The sequence below is a fragment of the Salvelinus namaycush genome, chromosome 39, assembly GCF_016432855.1.
Source record: "Salvelinus namaycush isolate Seneca chromosome 39, SaNama_1.0, whole genome shotgun sequence".
NCBI lineage: Eukaryota > Metazoa > Chordata > Actinopteri > Salmoniformes > Salmonidae > Salvelinus > Salvelinus namaycush.
In genome coordinates, this window is record NC_052345.1 from 22,177,123 (window position 1) to 22,191,834 (window position 14,712).

Sequence of the window (14,712 nt, forward strand, 5' to 3'; positions counted from 1 at the left end):
AACGTTGGCACATTTCACTAGTTTTTGACATTGCAAATAATAGACGAAAGTCTTAGGTATGGCTTTTTAGTTCTATTACTAAACGAGGTGATAATTTCCTTTTATTTTTAATGAATGTATACGAAGTCGATGCATTTTGACCAGGAATCAATGACCAATTTGCTTAGAAATTATGGTATGCTTACAAATAGGGTACTTCGAATGTTTAGGAAGGTCATTCTTTAAATCTCGAGATGATTTACCGCCAAAGAATGATGATCATGATGATGCTTTCCAAACAAAACAGTTCGCGCATGCATGCATATCCTTGGCAGCATATGTCAACAATCAAGAACCTCCTCCTGCTACCACAAATACGTCCTCATAAACATTTTCTTCAATTCATATTGGGGGAAAAAAACTCCCTTTGATCGAGGTTGCTCGATCCTTCTCTCGCCACCTGGCGTTGCCACTGTCACGTTCTTTTGTCGTACAGCGTTGCGAAGGAATATAATGTTTTTGCTTGCATGCGTTCTATAAAAGATATTCCATGAACACTGGTTGTACCCGCGTAGGCTACCCTGCATGTATGCGTCCAAGCCTTTGGGGGGGAATGAAGGTCGCTCCTGTGTAGGGTGTTCCTTTTACTACTACTCCCCCATCTCGCGTTCCTTTTCCTAGTGTGTGTGTCAGCCTATATATCAGGGTGGATCAATGCTGGATTCTTTCCTTCATACGAACTCCTATCGGTTCTTTCGGCCCGCTACACTCGCTTGCCTCGTACCCGGGGGCGCATCTATCAGCATAGATAGACCTGCGCTGGCTCCGAGCGGGCCTTGAGGTAGATATGCTGTAGTTTGGAATACTGCTGTTTGGACCGTCGGGTAGGAAATGCCGGTGGTGTAAAAAAGTCCAATTTAATATTTTCACTCGTCGCACTGTTCTCGGCGGCTGCCAAGCTCGGTGCTTAGCGGCCTGTACACACAAAATGTCGACCAGAACGCCATTGCCCACAGTGAATGAGCGTGATACAGAGAATGTAAGTATCCAATGTTCCTTCTTCCCTATGGCTTATATTTTTCTAAGTACGATATTATTTTTGGCTGAGTTTGTGTGGTGGTACGTGTGAATCATAACGCTAAAATTGGGCTTGTCTGTGTAACCTATCGGTCAGCAGGCTAGCCGCATAGCCCACTGGGGCAATAGGGATATTAGCTAACGTTACCCATCCTCTGCCATTGTCATTTTTTTAAACATTATAGCATTTGAAATCGTTCGTCGGATCAATTTTTACGCATGCCATTGTAGACTATAAGACTACACGTAAACATTCATAGTTGTAGCTAGAATTTGGCCATGTCTGCGTGGAAGACTGCGTCCTAAAGGATGTGTTCTGATGCTTTCGGTTATCTATGTATGGGAAACCGTAGCCTACAAATCCGATACAATGTTACCTTGTGTCTGTCGGTCCTCGCTGATTTATAACAGCCAAAGTTACAACGTATCTCCATTTCTGGAGGAGGCCGCTTTTAAAATGTGCAATAGCATAGGACAATTGCTATTGTTAGCTTACTGCAACATTAGATCTTGACTATGTTCAAAAGCTGTGACTCAACTTTGAGATCATGGTAGGCCTACGTGCGGGAAGAAATCTAGCTCAGCAGGCCGTGTAAGTGCCTTGAATGATTATCGTCTGTCGTACTGTCGTTTTAATGACGCATTTTGCTTTGATTTAAGACAATTTACATGGCTTTCAGGTAGTTGTTACAGGTAGGTCTAGTTTTTACATCAATTTTTTGACTTGTAATTTAATGATAGGCTAAATACCCATTCATTCTTTAAGAATATAACTCCTAAATGCCTCATGAGTTTAGTTCAACTGTCTTACCCCCAAATATAAGCTTTTACTCCTGTTTGTAACAATGTCATTGTTAAACACTCAAAACATGGAACTATTATTTTGATCTCATCGATGGTCAGTCTGCATCCACAAAGCTGTCTATGAGTTTGAAAATTCAGATGTCAAAACGTAGGTTGTGTGACCAATGATGTATATAAACCCTGGATTGCTGATCCTATGTATTGGCCATTGACAGGCTTTGAAGCCACCGGTCGGCCATATTGACACTCCCCGGTAGGCGCAGTCCTCCATAGGAATGAATGGAATTCTACATTATTTAAATGAAATGTTTTAAAGGCAAAATTACATATATTTAACGTTTTTGATGTGGACAGTAGAATGTCATGTTTTTTTAAGATTATCATTTTTTATTTTGAAGTTTAGCTCACATAATATAATTTAAACATATGCATTAAGGTGTCTGTAATATAATAAACGTGTCAATGTAGACATTTATAAATGTGTTTCTGTAGCTTCCAAAATATTTTTTTACAATGATGGGGGAGTGGCAAGATGGAGGCATGGTGGCATCAACACAGTGCCACCTGTTAGTCATCGAATGTGTATAAAAATCATTGGTTGGAACAAGCATGCATTGACATTTACATTTGAAGTCATTTAAAATGATGCTCTTATCCAGAGAAACTTACAGGAGCGATTAAGGTTAAGGCACATAGACTGATTTTTCACCTAGTCGTCTCGGGGATTCGAACCAGCAACCTTTAAGTTACTGGCCCATCTCTCTTAACCGCTAGGTCAGGCAAGCTGCAGAAGGGCGAGCAGGTTACCATTAACTATCATTTATCAGTGCAATTTTGACGGCCAACTACAAGCTGAAAAGTTTGAGGGCTCATCTAATGTTCCCTCTTTTAGATTTTAGCTCATCTCTCTCTGGCTAACATTAGTTGTTGCTCTTGTTGTTGATAGGCAACTGAGGGAGAGCGAGCCGACCTTTTCATGGTTGTTTCATCGATAGGACTGTAAAAGTTCCCTAATGTAAGAGGACTCCTGTTGTATTCATATATTTTCATAAATCCACTCAGGTGTATTTGTGGCTTTTGGCGACTGCTTTGTAATGATCTAAAGTTGCGCTGTTGCTACTGCCTGTAAACAGTCTAGTTCAAGGTGAATGATGGCAGGGCCATGTGGCAAATGGCTTGTTTGCTTATAGGCTTAGTGTAGCTATGATTGGCTATGGTGCACCGGTCTATGTAGACTACAGTCTTGGACAAGACGTATGCTTTTTTTATTAGGTTTTAATTACTGCATTGTTTATTAATTGTCCAAAAGCACTGCTGCTTTGATTCCTACTCTATGAATCTATAGAAATGTATCATGCCTTTCCCATACGTCATTCCCAAACATTCTATGAAAACGTGAAAATGACAAAGTGCTCGCTTGTCAGAAAATTTAGAAAAGTGTCATTATTCCTGGGGGTGTATGAGCAGATTTTTAACAAGATTTTATGTTGCTAAAATGCTTTCAGTTGGACTTTAATAATGAAGCCAGTCAAGTTTTTAAACTGTCACTGAGAAAAGGGTTTGCGATTGTGCAGGTTAATGAATGACTGTTGGCACCACGTGTAAAGCGTAATTCAGAGTCCACCGACGCAGAGAGGTGATAGTCTGGCGTCCCATTGTGACATAGCTACGTGCCTCTGAGACTGTCTGTGGGGAATGCCCAGCCCGAATGCACACCTCTCCAAAATTCCCAACCAATGCAGCTTCGCATACGCAACTTCTATTCATCTGAATGGGCAGTGCGCAGAATTAGTAAAGTATGAAAGCCAATGGTCAAATATATTTTATGACGCAAAACTCGTCATACCGGCTGTATTTCTGCCTGCTTGAACGGCGAATAGCTCAGATACACATGAAAACATTAAATTACCCAGGGAATCGATAGAACTTCACTCAGAGATGCACAAAAACAGTAACGTTCAAAATGGGTGAATCTTGCCTTATAAACACTAGACTGACTTGTGAGAATATAGGTATTGTGGAGATTTTCTATACTTTCTGAACCCTTCTATCGTTCTTTTGGAATGTCACATGACACGGTTAATAGGCCTACAACTAGGGTTGCTCGTTTTGGGGAATATTCAGAGGTGGATACTTTCTGTGGGAATATATGGGAATGAATGGAAATATATGCAAATTAATATGAATACCATTTAAATGTATATGTTTTTTGCGTTGGAAATATTTACCATATCATATGGCGACAGAAAAATAAATCTTTTACCTTATCATAAGTAGACATAATTGCAAATGATTAAATCCTTCTAATAGAAAAATGTACTTACGAATTGAACTTTAATTAAATGAGCTGACTCTTCACATGGGATGATTTCACTGAACAACAAAAGAAAGGGAATATTGAATCGCATCTCCCAAAAACATTTTCAACATACATCTGTAAAATGATAGTCTAGAAACTAAAGCTTTGGTTGTCTTCCTCTCAGGCTTCCATGTCTTCTCTCTGGGCCTCCTCAATGTCCACCTCTTGAACATCAGACTCTGAGGCCTCATCTTCACTGTCACTTTCCAACCTTATTGAGGATGGCTCGTTGTCAGGATGGCCACCAATTTTTCAACCCTTGTATTGATCAGCCTGTTACGTGCTTTGGTGTGTGTGTTCCCAAACAAGGACCAGTTGCGCTCTGAGGTGGCTGATGTTGGTGGGATTTGGAGGATGATGGAGGCAACAGGGGAAAGAGCCTCAGATCCACAAAGTCCCTTCCACCAGGTGGCTGATGAGATTGCATCTCCATCCCAAAGCCCTTGCTTGGAGGTGTACTTGGCCAGACTGCCAAGTACCTTGTCCTTATCCAGGCCAAGGTGGCGAGACATGGCAGTGATGACACCATAGGCCTTGTTGATCTCTGCACCAGACAGGATGCTCTTGCCAGCATACTTGGGATCTAACATGTATGGGCTTCAGGCAGAAGTCTTCACGCTTTTTGATATATTTCAGAACTTCAGTTTCCTCTGCTTGGAGCAACAAACCAGCAGCATACCACGGCTGGCTTGCTTCTGAAGCTAAGCAGGGTTGGTCCTGGTCAGTCCCTGTGTGGGAGACCAGGTGCTGCTGGAAGTGGTGTTGGAGGGCCAGTAGGAGGCACTCTTTCCTCTGGTCTAAAAAATATCCCAATACCCCAGGGCAGTGATTGGGGACACTGCCCTGTGTAGGGTGCTGTCTTTCGGATGGGACGTTAAACGGGTGTCCTGACTCTGAGGTCATTAATGATCCCATGGCACTTATTGTAAGAGTAGGGGTGTTAACCCCGGTGTCCTGGCTAAATTCCCAAATCTGGCCCTCAAACCATCACGGTCACTTAATAATCCCCAGTTTACAATTGGCTCATTCATCCCCCTCATTCATTTGTCCTTGCTGTAAATGAGAACGTGTTCTCAGTCAACTTACCTGGTAAAATAATGGATAAATAAAAACAGTGAAGTGGGCAGGGCAGTAAGGATTTCTTCTCTTACGTCTGCAAGCAGTCTGAACATCAGACAGGATGGCATCGTCTCCCTCAATCTGTGCAATGGCTACTGCCATAGGTTTCAGGCTTCTTACCACTCTCTCCCAAGATACATCATCCCAGAGGAATCCTCTTGATGGGGCTGTCCAATTTCGGCAGACTGTGATATGGCGATTTCTTGGAGAGACTCCTTCCCCTTCAGGAGACTGTCAAACATGATGACAACACCACCCAACGGGTGTTGCTGGGCAGCTTCAATGTGGTGCTCTTATTCTTCTCACTTTGCTTGGTGAGGAAGATTACTGCTATAACCATTTCCTTGGCTCTCTTGTAGTGTGTATCCATTATTTTCAGTGCCATGATGTCCTTGAGGAGCGGTTTCAATGCATGAGCAGCACAGCCAATGGGTGTGATGTGAGGGTAGGACTCCTCCACTTTAGACCAAGCATCCTTCATGTTCTCAGCATTGTCTGTCACCAGTGAAAATATCTTATGTGGTCCAAGGTCATTGATGACTGCCTTCAGCTCATCTGCTATGTAGAGACTGGTGTGTCTATTCTCCCTTGTGTCTGTGCTCTTGTAGAACACTGGTTGAGGGGTGGAGATGATGTAGTTAATTATTGCTTGCCCACAAACATTCGAGCACCCATCAGAGATGATTGCAATACATTTTGCTTTCTCTATGATTTGCTTGACCTTCACTGGAACCCTGTTGACCTCTGCATTCAGCAAATGAGTAGATGAAGCATGTCTGGTTGGAGGGGTGTATGCTGGGCGAAGAACATTCAGAAATCTCTTCCAATTAGAGGTCAACCGATTATGATTTTTCAACGCCGATACCGATTTTATTGGAAGAACAAAAAAAGCAGATACCGATTTATCGGCCAATGTCTATTTATATACACTGCTCAAAAAAATAAAGGGAACACTTAAACAACACAATGTAACTCCAAGTCAATCACACTTCTGTGAAATCAAACTGTCCACTTAGGAAGCAACACTGATTGACAATACATTTCACATGCTGTTGTGCAAATGCAGGGGTGTCAAAGTCAAATGGACGGAGGGCCAAATAAAAAATTTAGCTACAAGCCGAGGGCCGGACTGTTCGAATGTTCATTGAAAAATTTTTAAATGACGCATATAGTCTAGTGAACCTAATTGAACCTACTGAAAACCTAACAAATATATTCCAATATGATCAGATAAATAAAGCAATATTTTCTTATGGCTCTGTCAGTAATCTTTAATTTTCAACAGACACAAAAGACAAATTTCCTTTATATAAAAATCCCCATAACATGAACATTAAATGAAAGAAACCGGTATTCAAGGCACCATCAGTAGCCTATATTTTCTATTTTAGCAAAAGTGGGCTAAATTTACTTCAAAGAAAAAAACAATAATAGCAATTTTCTATCATCCACTCAACTGAAATATTTTTAAAATATAATTGGATTGAAATAAAATAAAGTGCAAAAATCTATTAATCAAAAACAACACTTTGTTTAAGGAGAAGTAACATGCAGTGAAAACAAATATTAAACTTTAACTTTTAAACTTGAACTGAGTAAAAACTCTAAATATGTGATTGCACAGTAATGTTCACTTGTTTGAGGTTGAGGGTGATACTTGGTGGTGTCCCATCTTTTCCACAAGTTCATCAATGTTCGGGGTAAGGCTCTGAGCTGAGGAAATCCTCAGAATTGAGTGGAGGTGTTCAGCAGTAAGTCGACTTCTGTGTGATGTTTTGTTCAGGTTCATCAAAGAAAACAGTTGTTCACACAGGTATGTGCTGCCAAACATAGACAACGTTTGAGCAGCCTGGATGCGCAGCTGGGGCATTGTGTCGGGGAGGAAACGGGCGAACTCCGCAGCACCCACTGCCGCATATTTTGCCCTCAGTGCATCATTGCATTGGAGGTCAATCAACTCCATTTGGAGGTTTGGTGGTGAGCTTTCCACGTCAACAGCAAATGGGTTACCGAGCAGTTCCAACCTGCTTTTTTGTGCTTCAAAGTCAGCAAATCGGCGTCGAAAGTCAGCGGCAAGCATACCTATTTTATCAGCCAACTGTGCGCTCGGGAACGCACTGGTAGAGAGCTTCTCTTTCATGGTCTGGCAGCTGGGAAAGTGGCTCAAATTTTCTTTCCGCATCTGCGTCTCCCACAGAGTCAGTTTGGTTTTAAATGCCTTCACTGTACTGTACATATCAGAGATGACATGATCCCGACCCTGCAGCTGCAAGTTCATTGCATTCAGATGACTCGTAATGTCACACAGAAAAGCCATTTCACACAGAAACATTTCGTCTCGGAGTTGTGTTGTGTCTTTCCCTTTGCTGTCCAAGAACAGACAAATCTCCTCACGAAGCTCGAAACATCTTTGAAGCACCTTTCCCTGGCTTAGCCATCGCACCTCTGTGTGATAAGGCAAATCACCATGCTCCGTTTCTAACTCCGTCAGAAATGCCTTGAACTGGCGGTGATTCAAACCTTTGGCTCTGATAAAGTTAACTGTGCGCGTGATGATGCTCATTACATGCTCCATTTTCAAGGCTTTACCGCACAACGCTTCCTGGTGTATGATACAATGATAAGCTGTCAGCTCACCTGTCGCGTTTTCCTCTTGCATCTTTTCCCGTATCTTCGCCACCAGTCCGCTCCTGTGTCCACACATCGCAGGTGCTCCGTCGGTTGTCAAACCCACGAGTTTTTCCCAAGGCAGCTCCATCTCATTTACACATCTTGACACCTCTTCATACAAATCATGCCCCGTAGTTGTGCCATGCATAGGACGTAAAGCCAAAAACTCCTCTGTCACGCTTAGGCTGGAGTCCACTCCGCGGATGAAAATTGACAACTGGGCAATGTCAGAAATGTCGGTGCTCTCATCCACAGCCAAGGAATATGCAATGAAATCTTTTCCCTTTTTCACAAGCTGCTCTTTTAGATTGATGGACAACTGGTCTACTCTCTCGGCAATGGTGTTTCTGCTCATACTCACATTTAAAAAGAGTTGCCTTTTTTCTGGGCAAACTTCGTCACAAACTTTAATCATGCAGTTTTTGATGAAATCCCCCTCCGTAAATGGCCGGGCTGATTTAGCGATCTCTTCTGCCAAAATAAAACTGGCCTTGACAGCAGCCTGGCCTTGTGATTTGGCTTTTTTGAACAGAGCCTGTCGAGATTTGAGGCCTCGTTTTAATTCCTCTGCCTTTTGTAGCCTTTGTTCCATGTCCATATTCTTGTTTTTGTCCGCGTGTTTCGTTTCATAATGTCGTCTCAGATTATACTCTTTCAGTACCGCCACACTTTCTCCACACAGAAGACACACAGGTTTTCCAGCTACCTCCGTGAACATATACTCCGACTCCCACCTTGTTTGAAACCCCCGGTTCTCAGTGTCCACCTTCCGTTTTGCCATTTTTGATGGGTATCTGAAAGTTAATTTTACTGTGATGCTGACGACTGCTGTGCCAATAAATATTGAAATGAAGCAGCCTACTGCTCGGTGCGTCACCGTTGCATTGTGGGAAATGTAGTATTGGTGCGTGTAAAAGATCTGCGGGCTGCCGGCTTGCTGCGGTCTGCGGGCCGGTTCTAATAATAAATCAAGATCATCCCAGGGGCCGTAAAAAACCTTCTCGCGGGCCGGATGTGGCCCGCGGGCCTTGACTCTGACATATGTGTGCAAATGGAATAGACAAAAGGTGGAAATTATAGGCAATTAGCAAGACACCCCCCAATAAAGGAGTGGTTCTGCAGGTGGTGACCACATACCACTTCTCAGTTCCTATGCTTCCTGGCTGATGTTTTGGTCACTTTTGAATGCTGGCGGTGCTTTCACTCTAGTGGTAGCATGAGACGGAGTCTACAACCCACACAAGTGGCTCAGGTAGTGCAGCTCATCCAGGATGGCACATCAATGCGAGCTGTGGCAAGAAGGTTTGCTGTGTCTGTCAGCGTAGTGTCCAGAGCATGGAGGCGCTACCAGGAGACAGGCCAGTACATCAGGAGACGTGGAGGAGGCCGTAGGAGGGCAACAACCCAGCAGCAGGACCGCTACCTCCGCCTTTGTGCAAGGAGGAGCACTGCCAGAGCCCTGCAAAATGACCTACAGCAGGCCACAAATGTGCATGTGTCTACTCAAACGGTCAGAAACAGACTCCATGAGGGTGGTATGAGGGCCTGACGTCCACAGGTGGGGGTTGTGCTTACAGCCCAACACCGTGCAGGACGTTTGGCATTTGCCAGAGAACACCAAGATTGGCAAATTCGCCACTGGCGCCCTGTGCTCTTCACAGATGAAAGCAGGTTCACACTGAGCACATGTGACAGACGTGACAGAGTCTGGAGACGCCGTGGAGAACGTTCTGCTGCCTGCAACATCCTCCAGCATGACCGGTTTGGCGGTGGGTCAGTCATGGTGTGGGGTGGTATTTCTTTGTGGGGCCGCACAGCCCTCCATGTGCTCGCCAGAGGTAGCCTGACTGCCATTAGGTACCGAGATGAGATTCTCAGAGCCCTTGTGAGACCATATGCTGGTGCGGTTGGCCCTGGGTTCCTCCTAATGCAAGACAATGCTAGACCTCATATGGCTGGAGTGTGTCAGCAGTTCCTGCAAAAAGAAGGCATTGATGCTATGGACTGGCCCGCCCGTTCCCCAGACCTGAATCCAATTGAGCACATCTGGGACATCATGTCTCGCTCCATCCACCAACGCCACGTTGCATCACAGACTGTCCAGGAGTTGGCGGATGCTTTAGTCCAGGTCTGGGAGGAGATCCCTCAGGAGACCATCCGCCACCTCATCAGGAGCATGCCCAGGCGTTGTAGGGAGGTCATACAGGCACGTGGAGGCCACACACACTACTGAGCCTCATTTTGACTTGTTTTAAGGACATTACATCAAAGTTGGATCAGCCTGTAGTGTGGTTTTCCACTTTAATTTTGAGTGTGACTCCAAATCCAGACCTCCATGGGTTGATAAATTTGATTTACATTGATCATTTTTGTGTGATTTTGTTGTCAGCACATTCAACTATGTAAAGAAAAAAGTATTTAATAAGAATATTTCATTCAGATCTAGGATGTGTTATTTTAGTGTTCCCTTTATTTTTTTGAGAAGTGTATATTTGTAATAATGACAATTACTATAAATCTGAATGAACAATGAACACTGTTATTTTAACTTAATATAATACATAAATCAAATCTATTTAGTCTCAAATAAATAATGAAACATGATCAATTTAGTTTAAATAATGCAAAAACATAGTGTTTGAGAAGAAAGTAAAAGTGCAATATGTGCCATGTAAAAAAGCTAACGTTTAAGTTCCTTGCTCAGAACATGAGAAAATATGAAAGCTGGTGGTTCCTTTTAACATGAGTCTTCAATATTCCCAGGTAAGACATTGTAGTTGTTATTATAGGAATTATTGGACTATTTCTCTCTATACGATTTGTATTTCATATGCCTTTGACTATTGGATGTTCTTATGGGCACTATAGTATTGTCAGCCTAATCTCAGGAGTTGATAGGCTTGAAGTCATAAACAGCGCTGTGCTTCAAGCATTGCTAAGAGCTGCTGGCAAACGCAGTAGAGTTTGAATGAATGGTTACGAGCCTCCTGCTGCCTACCACCGCTCAGTCAGACTGCTCTATCAAATAATAGGCTTAATTATAATATAATAAACACACAGAAATTCGAGCCTTTGGTCATTATGGTCAAATCCGGAAACTGTCATTTTGAAAACAAAACGTTTATTCTTTCAGTGAAATACGGAACCATTCCGTATTTTATCGAACGGGTGGCAACCTTAAGTCTAAATATTGCTGTTACATTGCACAACCTTCAATGTTATGTCATAATTATGTAAAATTCTGGCAAATTAGTTTGAAACGAGCCAGGCGGCCCAAACTGTTGCATATACCCTGACTCTGCGTGCAATGAACGCAAGAGAAGTGACACTATTTCCCTAGTTAATATTACCTTATAACATTAATTTATTTTAACTAAATATGCAGGTTTAAAAAAAAAAATGTACTTCTGTGTATTGATTTTAAGAAAAGCACTGATGTTTATGGTTAGGTACATTCGTGCAACGAATATGCTTTTTATGCGAATGCGCTTTTGTTAACTTCTTATGGCTGCAATCCCGTTAACGGGATGATATGACAACAGCCAGTGAAAGTGCAGGGCGCCATATTCAAACAACAGAAATCCCATAATAATAATGCCTCAAACATACATGTATCTTATACCATTTTAAAGGTGATCTTGTTGTTAATCCCACCAAAGTGTCCGATTTCAAATAGGCTTTACAGCGAAAGCACCACAAACGATTATGTTAGGTCACTGCAAAATCACAGAAAAACAGTCATTTTCCCAGCCAAAGACAGGAGTCACAAAAAGCAGAAATAGAGATAAAATGAATCACTAACCTTTGATCTTCATCAGATGACACTCATAGGACTTCATGTTACACAATACATATATGTGTTGTTCGATAAAGTTCATATTTATATCCAAAAACCTCAGTTTACATTGGCGCCATGTTCAGAAATTCCTCCAAAATATCCGGAGAAATTGCAGAGAGCCACGTCAAATAGCATAAATACTCATCATAAACTTTGATTAAAGATACATGTTTTACATAGAATTAAAGATACACTTGTTCTTAATGCAACCGCTGTGTCAGATTTCAAAAAGGTTTATGGCAAAAGCACAATATTCAATAATCTGAGAACAGCGTTCAGCCACAAAAGGAAGCCATACAGTTACCCGCCAAATTGTGCAGCCAACAAAACTCATAAAAAGCATTATAAATCTTCACTTACCTTTGCTGATCTTCGTCGGAATGCACTCCCAGAACTCCCACTTCCGCAAGAAATGTTCGTTTTGTTCGGTAATGTCCATCATTTATGTCCAAATAGCTATTTTTGTTAGCGTGTTTGGATTTGTTAACCAAAGTCAGGAAGCGCGTTCACTAAAAGCAGACGAAATGTCAAAAAGTTACGTAACAGTTAGTAGAAACATGTCAAACGTTGTATTGAATCAATCTTTAGAATGTTTTTAACATAAATCTTCAGTAACGTTCCAGCCGGAGAATTACATCGACTTCAGATGTGCGATGGAACAGAGCTCCCTCTCATGTGAACGCGCATGGTCAGAGTATGGTCAGGTCATTATAGACCTGACTAATTCTTGTCTCCTTCGGCCCCATTTCACAGTAGAGGCATCAGACAAGGTTCTGTTGACATCTAGTGGAAGCCTTAGGAAGTGCAAACTCATCCATATCCCACTGTGTATTCAATAGGGACTTGGTTGAAAATCGACCAAAATCAGAATTCCCACTTCCTGTTTGGATTTTTTCTCAGGTTTTTGCCTGCCATATGAGTTCTGTTATACTCAGACATCATTCAAATAGTTTTAGAAACTTCAGAGTGTTTTCTATCCAATACTAATAATATGCATATATTAGCAACTGGGACTGAGGAGCAGGCAGTTTACTATGGGCACCTCTGGCCACCTTTCATCCAAGCTACTCAATACTGCCCCTGCAGCCATAAGAAGTTAAATCGTCCTCGTTTGGCGATGTAGGCTGTGATTCGATGATAAATTAACAGGCAATGCATTGATTATATGCAACACAGGACAAGCTAGTTAACCTAGTAATGTCATCAACCATGTGTAGTTAACTAGTGATTATGTGAAAATTGATTGTTTTTCATAAGATAAGGTTAATGCTAGCCAGCACATTACCTTGGCTCCTTGCTGCACTCGTGTAACAGGTGGTCAGCCTGCCACGCAGTTTCCTCGTGGAATGTAATCGGCCATAATCGACGTCCAAAAAATGCAGATTACTGATTGTTATGAAAACATGAAATCGGCCCTAATTAATCGGCCATGCCGATTTATTCGGTCGACCTCTACTTCAATACACATTGCCTGTGAGCATCAGACGTCATCCAGTTGCATACATAGCTCGAGCAAGACATTCATCAGCAATTCTCTGACTACGTTTCTCCATTGAGTCAAAAAAACTTCTGATTCCAGGAGGACCATGAGCAGTTGCTATCGATAAGGTGTCTGATTCATCATTTTCACCTCAAATACAAGTAGAGGGACTTTTGTCAGAGGTTGCTTGTTGTGAGCGCTGAGTGAACTTTATGCACTTGGCCAGATGATTCTGCATCTTTGTTGCATTCTTCACATATGATTTGGCACAGTATTTGCAAATGTACACAGTTTTTCCTTCTACATTAGCTGCAGTGAAATGTCTCCACACATCAGATAGTGCCAGTGGCATTTCCCTGTAAAGATTTGGGGAAAAATTGTAAAAACACAAACAAATACAATTCCACGTACAGATAAATAGTTAAGCAGTTAGATTAAACAACTCCTTTGTAAGATACATGTTTTAAAATGAAACTTGTATGGAAACAGGTGAATTAATACTCCTCAAGCCAGCTAAAACCCACATGGTAGCAAAAACTAACCAGCAGAAATTGTTAACAAGTTAGAAATGATTTAAACACACTTTGCTGTAGGCTACTATTTACTAGTTAACAAAAAAAATTGGTGTGCCATATAAAATATATTCACCCCACCCAGTATTGTAATCAAAACTTACCAGAAAGTATGTAGTCCTTGGCTCAGACAGTGTAGTAGTGTGGGCTCAATAGCATCTCATTAGTGTGCAAGATCTTGAGAATCAGCTGCACATGTGATGGAAGGGGTTGCAATTCCATTGAATTGGGGATAGTTTAACCAAAATATGCCACAAGACCTAGAATTGCCTTATGTGTATCCCACAAAAAAGGATCACTTCTCAACTTTTTGAAAATTAATTTAATCAAAATTCCCAGATTTTCCCGGGTTTTAAAAATTAATTTAATCAAAATTCCCAGATTTTCCCGGGTTTAACTTCCCATGGAAAATTTGAAATTACCAGGTTATGTCAGGGGAAAGCCAATTGAAAAAGGGAAATGAGTGCTTTACTCATTGTCTGATTCCAGAACGACTTGTTTGTCAACTTACTGTAAAATACTGCACTGAAAGATAATGGGGTTTGAAGACATGCAAGTTGACAGAACTGGGTCCTCTTTCCTCTTAGCTGCAGTAGCAGGGCCGATTTCCATTACAATCCAGTTAAGTGCCCTATTACAAGACATTGTGTAATGCCGAAAAATAAATTGCAAATCACTGTCTTTGAATATTATTGAATGTTCAGTGTAATAGTAGGCTAATGATTAGAATCTTGATATTGCTGTCGAAAGAATCAGGGCACTGTTCTATGTAGTGAAACATTGTGAATTCCTAAAGAAAATTATAACTGTTCAA

General features: G+C 41.8%; 1 protein-coding gene across 5 annotated transcripts in view; it reads left to right on the forward strand.

Moving 5' to 3' along the window:
* Positions 1 to 468: 468 nt before the first annotated feature.
* LOC120032578 (serine/threonine-protein kinase MARK1-like) overlaps positions 469 to 14,712 on the forward strand; it is a 99,564-nt gene continuing 85,320 nt past the window's right edge. For all 5 annotated transcript variants that reach the window (XM_038978722.1, XM_038978717.1, XM_038978719.1 and 2 more), the window contains exon 1: positions 469 to 1,018. In XM_038978722.1, coding sequence (XP_038834650.1) covers positions 968 to 1,018 — 51 coding nt within the window. In that variant the 5' untranslated portion in view covers positions 469 to 967. The remainder of the gene's footprint in view (positions 1,019 to 14,712) is intronic.